Genomic DNA, 7,910 nt, shown 5'->3' on the forward strand with positions numbered 1-7,910 from the left:
TATCGATAAATAGGAGAATAATTGTACACGATATATCCAAGTTATTAGTACTTTCGAATTGTGAACCATGCGAAATGAAACATATTTTTTTTACCCAGAACGGAGTCTAGGAATTTTTTTTTTTTAGTTTTTAATAGTATTTCGTTATATAAATAATCAAAAATTATATAAAAATACTTATATTTTAACGCTAACATTTACGGCATAGCCTCTTTGGATGACCAGATATAAATATTATTAAATTACTTTTGTTTTGTCATTTCATGATTTTCTTTTTGATTCAATTTCTTAACGTCGTTGCATAGTAAATATATTTAATTATTAATAAATAAAAAATAAAACCAAAATGTTCACCGGGTACTGAGGCCTTCGCGTTAAATTTAATATTATATACAGATAAGACATTTATTGTAGTTTCCTAAAACAAATCTTTAAATTAATTTTATTTTTGGTGGTCATCAAACAAATAATGAATAAATTTTGCCATATGTCGTTGTTTAGGAATTTTGTAACATTATACAAAGCGAAAATTGTCATATATCTCATATTTTATATGTCTTCTTATTGAGCTGCATAGATTTTGATTCAAGCATTGCTGCCCTGCTGTTGAGAAAATATTTTAAATTATAATTTGTTGAGTCAAGAAGGTTTGCTTTTCAATTTCTTTGTTAATTTAAGCATTTTTGTTAAGTATCTTTATTACCGAATTGAGTTATGTGTATTTTAGCCTTAAGTTTCCATTTCCATATATGTATCAATTCCAAACACAAATATGTAAAAATGTATATTCAAAAATGGTGCATTTGACTATCCGAAATTTCAAACTTATCGATATAATAGCGATACAATAGTGATAATTTAATAGCTATCGAATTATTATTGTTTTTTTGTTACATCCCTACTGTTCTCTGCTTTAACAAACCAAAAGATACATAAATTTAAGGAATATCAGATAAAATGGAAACAAAAAAAGGCAATTCAGATTCAGATACGAAGATATTGCTAGTAACAGCCAATGTGGGAAGTTTGTTTGAAGATGTACGTACATATAATTTATTGTATAAATACATATTGGTACTTATGTGCATATTTGTATCCTAAAGCACGTATGTATATGCTTATGTTTTTATGTATGTAAATAAGTTTGAATGCAAATTATTTCATGAACCACAACACTGCGCAGCCACAAAGGTTACTCACAATATGGCTGGAAGAGTTCATCGGGAATGTAACAAAAATCAATCCCAGATTTTTAGCTCTACATCTGCAAGAAGTGGGTGGAAAAACTTACGAAAATTCAATGGGAAATGTACAAGAATTTATCCGACGTTTGTGCGAGGCAATGGCAAAGACTGAATTTATATTCGTCCGAATATATATGGATGAGGACTTCAAGTCAGCGGAGCATTTTACAGTGAGTTGATTTACATTTTGTTCAACCGTTTTGTTTTAAAAGTTTTTAATTTTTCTAACAGGCACTTGGCAATATTTACTTCGGCCACAAGGATATATCTACTTTAAGAATATGGAATTTTTTAACACATTGCTGGGATGATAACCAACTAGACAATGAAAAGCAAATATTTTGTGGTAATATCGAAACAGTTCCTACCAAGGAGAAAGCCAAGTTTCCTCAGCACTTTTTTCCTGAAGTAAGTATATTTAATTAAAAAAAAAAATATTTATATATATATATATATATGAACGAACACAATTCTTCTAAAATAGAACTCAAAATCGCAAATATTGAATGCAATTAAAATAAATATAAATTTTCATAAATGAGAATTGATGGTGATTAAGCAAGCCTAAGTAAGGAACATGATATTTTATAGCTCTTGACGTCAAATAAGAGCTTGATTTCAACATAAAAATATGAAAATTTTCTTTAAAGTAAATGTAAATTTTTGTAGTTGTCTATTGAGCTTGACCCATTATTATTATTGTTATTGAAATAGACGACACAATTAAAAAACTCAAAAATTTAGAGACACCATTTTCTGAAACAAGTTTTATGAATTTTCCATTCATTTTTATTGATTAATGATTAACTTGTTTTGTTTATGATTAACTTGTTTTATTTAAATCTAGTGTAAATGGTCTCGAAAAGGATTTATGCGAACACGATGGGAAATTAATGGCACAGCCATTGATCTAGTCAATATACATCTTTTTCACGATGCCTCCAATTTGGCTGCATGCGAGGATTTTCCATCTGTATACTGCAAAACAAGGAGAAGAGCACTGATACATACTATTGAAAGGTAAATAATAAAATACTTTAACCTCCACATTATTTATGAATAATTTTTCACAAAGACACTGCTTAAACAAAAAATATAATATATTAATATTTTGAGATAAATTATAATTTGTATTTTACATTTTTTCCAATTTTATTTACGAAGATCAAATAGATATTTACGCGTTAACTTAAGCTTCTGTAGCTCAATCTTTCTGATTTTCTGCGAAAGCATAAACCCAATTTTATCGCCGTTTTTATATACAATAAAAGTTTTGTTGATGTGCAATTAAGTATCTTTTTATTATGCTAAGTATAAACATAATATAAATGAAAGATATTTTCGAGCGTCACAACAAAAATATACTAAATCTCTCAATTAATTAAATCAATTTATCATCAATTAGATTTCACTTGGATGACAAAAATGGTTCCGTCCCTTTTTTCTTGTTTGGAGATTTTAATTTCAGATGTGACACAGCGGGCGTTGTGAAAGTAAGTTAGGTTTATTAACAAAGCTTCATTATATTTTATGAATTATTTTTTTTTATCTTAGGAATTAACCACAAATTTAACTGCGCATCGTCTACAAAGTATAAAGAATGAAAGCACTAAGATTAACTACCGAAACACGGATGGCAACAACATACTTACTGTAGGCAAAAAAGAATTTAGTCACGCTGATCATCAACTCAAATTTAAAGAGTTATGGGTAAATTCGTTTATATGGCAAACTACATTTATCAAACTTAACTTCCATTTCGATTTGTGCATTAGTTGAAAGAGTTTGACAAGGAACTGGCACCACTTGCGGAGTTTTTGGTTGAATATCCAATAAATTTCATTCCATCATATCCCTTTGAAGAAGATCCCGAAATGCCTACCGATTATATGTCAACTAGGTGTCCATCATGGTGCGATCGTATCTTAATGTCTCCACAGGTCAAAGACATTATTGACACTGATGATTGGCAATATGACATGATTGGAGAGTCTGTATGCATGGGCGATCATAAGGTAAGAAACATGCTATTAAAATTAAGCGATATTAAGTGATAATTAAATATGTGAACCAGTTTAAGCTGTAGTTTGTCATAACATAAAATTAAAATTAGCTTTAAATCAAGCAATGGCTACTGAGGCCTTCAGAGATTCTTCAAAGATTACTTTGGAGAGTAAAAATTGCATTTCATTTTATAGGCCAAGCTTAAATGAACAATTTAGGATTTAAGTACATTCACTTGATTAATTATCTTAACATTGATATGAGTAAAAGGTTATAGCAGGTTCTTATATTACTTTTCGTAATTTGTTAATAGTATAATGGGATTTGCACATGTATGCAGAAGAATAACTGCTCTTATTATTGATAATGCTGTTATATGATTTGATTTTCTGCATGTAATATATGTATATGTATATCAGGTATCACTCTGATATACGTATACGTTTAAACTACAATTAATAATTAAATTTTTAATTGAAAGTCTCTTAACCATACAATTTTGATATGTCAGTGAGTAATTTTATAACTCGCCAGTGAAATGAACAATCTATTGTGATATTTAGTATACAGTTTTTAACCAAAAGTAATGACGTAAATTAAGTTTTATATGTATTGAAAATTTACCTGTTTATAGTAAGTCTATTGCTTTAATTTTTATGGAAATGTATACTTTATAAGTATGTGGGTTTTTCTATCTATTTCGAGGTCGATATACCCATGCTAAACTGTGCTATATACTAAGCAATTGGTCACTATGTGGCGTGTTTATATGATAATGGGATCTTCTTAAGGAATTGACTATTTCACATTGAGAATATTTTACTTATGTTGATAATTCTAATATTTCTTTTCTTCTCTTCTTGTCATGTAGCCTATTTACTTAACTGTTCGTCTAAAGCCAAACAAAGGTACTTATAGATCATGTGATTGCAGTTGTACACACACAAATGCTAACAACAACTTAACATCACCCGTTAAATACACGACTTGTCCCTATATAAGCAAATTATATAGTCAAGTTATAACAGAAGGTAAAATTCTAAGTCATGAAAGAAAATCAAAAGACTGCCCCTTAGAATTTGCTGAAGGCCATTTAGCTGACTTCGCAAACAGCGCCAGCGGACACGATACAAATAAGATAGAGACTGCCTTAAGCGCTGGAGACGATGAAACTAGAGAAAAAGCCTCGTCAAAACATCCCAGCATTAGCATCAATTTAATTGATTCCGACAACATATATGTTTGTATGTGTTCACAAGCGTATAATCATGACTCTTGCAGTGCAGAGCATGAGGCTCCGCATGAGAGTGCCATTTGCCCAATGTGCCGTAATCTGATGAAGAGGCAGCCCGCTGAACACCGTTATAGGTTGTTTTCCAATAGTGTAGTATTATCTGACAATATAATAGTCAATAAAATGGACACGCAGCATCTTAATACCTACGTCGAGAGCTCGCATATGGACCCGTACACACCAGAAAGCAATGAGTCCCATTCGCCATATCCCGAGCTGAGAAGTACAACCACAAGTGCTTCCAGTAATAGTTGCAAAAATGAACCTGTCATGGATGTCCTCAGTGAAGAACTTGATAAGCAATACGCAAATGTAAATGCCAATGCAAATGATGACTTATTTTCAGTCCATCCACTTGCAAAGCAGCAGTCCAGAAACTCTGTTACTCCTGTACAATTAAAGTCACGTTTAGAAGATCTACAACGACTGCACACCTCTGAGAGGAGTGAGGTTGCCGTTGGAAAGGGTGATGTTAATAATGTTGACGCTATCTGCACCCCAAAGTCTCTTTCGAACAGTGCAAATCGCAATCCTAGCATTTTTTCTATGTGCTGTACAATTCACTAATATAAGTTTCTATATTTATATTATTGTTATCAGTATTTTAAGTTGTTTTTATTTGACTAGTGTTTTATTTAATATCTTTACAACTGTTTTGTTTATCTCTCTTTTTGTTACTATAACTGTGTATATAAGCAATATTATCAAATTGCTTCTTCGATATGATGCAAAACCTAATAACAATTACCAGTGAAGAAAATATTATGTATTAGGCCGGTGTGTTTCAATATTTATTTTTAATTGCAACAAATTGAAAACAAATCTTAAATCAAATTGCTGGAAATTTATCTGTTTATGTTAGCATGTATATGCTTGTATATATATATAAAAAAAAAAAGAAAAGAAATACGGGAAATGAGGCTTAAGCTTCAACAAAAATTAAAAGATTATCTACAAGATAATTTTGATAGTCGTTACACCAAAGATAAATGCAGCAGTGTCCAACATTTCTTTATTCTTTGTTATATTATTGAGATGTCTGTATATTTATCCCCCGAAATGATACCCCTGTAATATTATTTTTTTTATCAAATTAACAAACTTATTTTGATAAGAATGAATAACTGAATCTGTATAGCTTTATGAGTACAAGTCAGGACCAGCCAAATCTGATAATTAAGACAAATAATAAAAGATGTTATACTATGTTTAGGCTGTTTCCTTGAAAATACAAACTCGATTTGTACTTTATCAAATGTTTCTCATATTTAAACAATTTTTCGCTTAGAAATTATAACATATTGCCCAGTTCTAAAATACCAATATCCTTTAGGACAATTGAAAGATTCGATACGGAATGGTAGCTACAGTTAGAAACCGAAATAACTTCCAGTTGATGAAATGAATTAATATAATGAAAATGTATTTACCAAATAGGTATATGTATTTTTGACATACATATATATTCACTTAAGCTTTTATTTGATTATTTTTTATTTAGTTTTAATTATAATTATCAAAAATAAAATAATTCATGTTATATGTTTAATTGCATTCTCTTTTTATTTTGAGCGCATCAGTTCATTGTGCGATTTTTATTGTATCTGCTTTTTTTTTTGTATTACTTTGTAATAAGATTGTAATTGGACAGAAAACTGATTTTCTGTTGTTGTAGGTTCGACAAAGCCCACTTGCTTGGTCGAAACACTCGATTCACTCAAGACATTAATGAATCAAACCCTCGTGGACGACAGTCTCTGGCGGGAGCAATCGAATGTGGATGACGCTGGTATTCCGCCGAGTCCGACAAGCTCCCGTTATGTTGTGGTCAAGGCAATATCCTCAAGCATCAATGTGCCAGGTGAAGAGAATTGCGTTGACAATCTGGAGACAGAGAATGGAGTGCTGCTTAAAGAGACCACCGTCTAGATAGTCAAATGTCGCCAAATATCGCCAGGATAATACCAAAGGGAAATCGTATATTACATCTCCAAATATTACTTATATATATCGTTGTAATAATGTTGTTGTGTGTTAAATGAATATTAAATACGGTAACATCAAATTTATATATAGAACGGCGCCCAACTTAATTTAAATAACATAAAAACATTTAATTTGTTACATTTTATTTTTAAGGGAAAAGATGAGAAGGTTGGTGTTGAAGCTCAGGCTCTTCGAAATGTACGTAACGTCTCGGAATAAGTATTTAAACACTATTCGATGAGTTTTTTTGCCTTGAAATATCTGCGAAGGTATAGGACTTGCCATGTTGCCAAGCCAAGTAGACAGCACATACTGAATATGCTGAAGAACAAAACTCTGCTATTAGTTTTTTCTGAAATTCAAAACAAACATATTAATATAATACATATACAATAGAAGTAGTTTAGGATTTCTTTAAGGCTCACCATTTGTGTCCCGCATTTCCTCTTCTCGTTTACGCATTAGAGCAAAATCACGTACGATGGAATCAGAAAGATCTTCTAGGCGCTTTAGGTCCACCTCAAGCGGCTTCAGTTTGGATGCTTCGCCAATCTTTTAATTAAAAAATGATTTCACTTAAGAATCCTTTCTTTCACTTCCTCTAGTTGAATACTTACGCCCTCATAGCTTTTAGTTTCAACACCTTTTTTAGTAACTAGAGAGACTTCTTGGCTAATTCCTCGTTGATCTGTTATAATAATTTAGGTTACTTTTGAACTTTGCGCAACAGAAAAAAACACATTTATTTACTTACGTGGTGGCACTTTTGAAATGAAGCAAATTTCGTACGCGTCATACACTTCCGACATAAAGCTGAATTTTCCTTTGGTAATGTGTTCTTTTTGTGACAATATGTGACCCTTGGTGTCGCGTGCCTATTGCAATTACAATTTATATAATTGTGTTTTACCAACAATCAAATGAATGCAAACTTACAATATAGTCTATAACTTGGCCGGGAACATCTGAGACTTCGTATTCGCCCATTACCAATTGGTTTGCTTGTATATCTTCCTTAAGACATTTCTGTGTATTTGGTGGCAAGTGGAACATGACGCTATGAAGTGGCCAAATACACCCTAAGATTGTAAGAATAGCAAGAGCTGATTTAAGCATTTTCTCGATTTTTAATACACAGAACAGCAGAATTTGACAATTGCTGCAAAGATGAGTTGGCCAAGGGATGGCAAAATAATTGATAGGCTATGCCGATTTTTCTTATCGATATTTTTAGCAAGCGATTCTTGGCAAACCAAAATTAATTTATTTATCAATGAATATATACTTCGATATCGAAAAGTTGCTCCTCAAATTAATTTCAAATAATTTTAACTATATTATGTTACGCTTCAATAAACTTGTAAGAATCAAACAATATATAC

At 31.2% G+C, this 7,910-nt stretch overlaps 2 protein-coding genes and 1 long non-coding RNA gene across 6 annotated transcripts; 1 reads left to right on the plus strand and 2 right to left on the minus strand.

Annotated features, from left to right (window-relative positions):
* Nucleotides 1-349: 349 nt before the first annotated feature.
* Nucleotides 350-796, minus strand: LOC122756864. Its single transcript, XR_006356724.1, has 2 exons — nt 704-796; nt 350-603 (listed from the first exon to the last, which is right to left on the minus strand). It is a non-coding gene; the product is annotated as an uncharacterized LOC122756864 (long non-coding RNA).
* A 79-nt stretch (nt 797-875) lies between these two features.
* Nucleotides 876-6,611, plus strand: LOC26527765 (inositol polyphosphate-5-phosphatase A). Of its 4 annotated transcripts, XM_015166339.3 has the most exons (9): nt 877-1,038; nt 1,184-1,414; nt 1,476-1,652; nt 2,092-2,264; nt 2,650-2,737; nt 2,799-2,954; nt 3,020-3,259; nt 4,120-4,156; nt 6,218-6,611. In XM_015166339.3, the coding sequence occupies exons 1-9, from the start codon at nt 958-960 to the stop codon at nt 6,469-6,471; spliced, it is 1,437 nt and encodes a 478-aa protein (XP_015021825.1). In that variant the 5' UTR covers nt 877-957; the 3' UTR covers nt 6,472-6,611. The 4 variants fall into 4 exon arrangements, with proteins under 4 accessions (XP_032586451.1, XP_015021825.1, XP_015021826.1 ...); XM_032730560.2 differs by lacking the exon at nt 6,218-6,611 and having other exon boundaries at nt 876-1,038; nt 4,120-5,750; XM_015166340.3 differs by lacking the exon at nt 4,120-4,156 and having other exon boundaries at nt 6,218-6,358.
* Nucleotides 6,612-6,654: 43 nt separating this feature from the next.
* Nucleotides 6,655-7,723, minus strand: LOC6572317 (transmembrane emp24 domain-containing protein bai). The gene is made up of 5 exons (XM_001998420.4): nt 7,465-7,723; nt 7,283-7,403; nt 7,146-7,216; nt 6,954-7,080; nt 6,655-6,880 (listed from the first exon to the last, which is right to left on the minus strand). The coding sequence occupies exons 1-5, from the start codon at nt 7,642-7,644 to the stop codon at nt 6,759-6,761; spliced, it is 621 nt and encodes a 206-aa protein (XP_001998456.1). The 5' UTR covers nt 7,645-7,723; the 3' UTR covers nt 6,655-6,758.
* Nucleotides 7,724-7,910: the final 187 nt, after the last annotated feature.

Source organism: Drosophila mojavensis, unplaced genomic scaffold (assembly GCF_018153725.1).
Source record: "Drosophila mojavensis isolate 15081-1352.22 unplaced genomic scaffold, ASM1815372v1 contig_19, whole genome shotgun sequence".
In the NCBI taxonomy this organism is placed as follows: domain Eukaryota; kingdom Metazoa; phylum Arthropoda; class Insecta; order Diptera; family Drosophilidae; genus Drosophila; species Drosophila mojavensis.

Bases quoted from the DNA above. Each gene is read 5' to 3' on its own strand.
- LOC26527765 (XM_032730560.2), top strand. From the start codon at position 958: ATGGAAACAAAAAAAGGCAATTCAGATTCAGATACGAAGATATTGCTA. The intron at 1,653-2,091 runs GTAAGTATATTT...ATTTAAATCTAG, and splicing joins CTCAGCACTTTTTTCCTGAA to TGTAAATGGTCTCGAAAAGG. The intron at 2,955-3,019 runs GTAAATTCGTTT...TTTGTGCATTAG, and splicing joins TCAAATTTAAAGAGTTATGG to TTGAAAGAGTTTGACAAGGA.
- LOC6572317 (XM_001998420.4), bottom strand. From the start codon at position 7,644: ATGCTTAAATCAGCTCTTGCTATTCTTACAATCTTAGGGTGTATTTGG. The intron at 7,404-7,464 runs GTAAGTTTGCAT...TAATTGCAATAG, and splicing joins GCCAAGTTATAGACTATATT to GCACGCGACACCAAGGGTCA. The intron at 6,881-6,953 runs GTGAGCCTTAAA...TTTGAATTTCAG, and splicing joins GGAAATGCGGGACACAAATG to AAAAAACTAATAGCAGAGTT.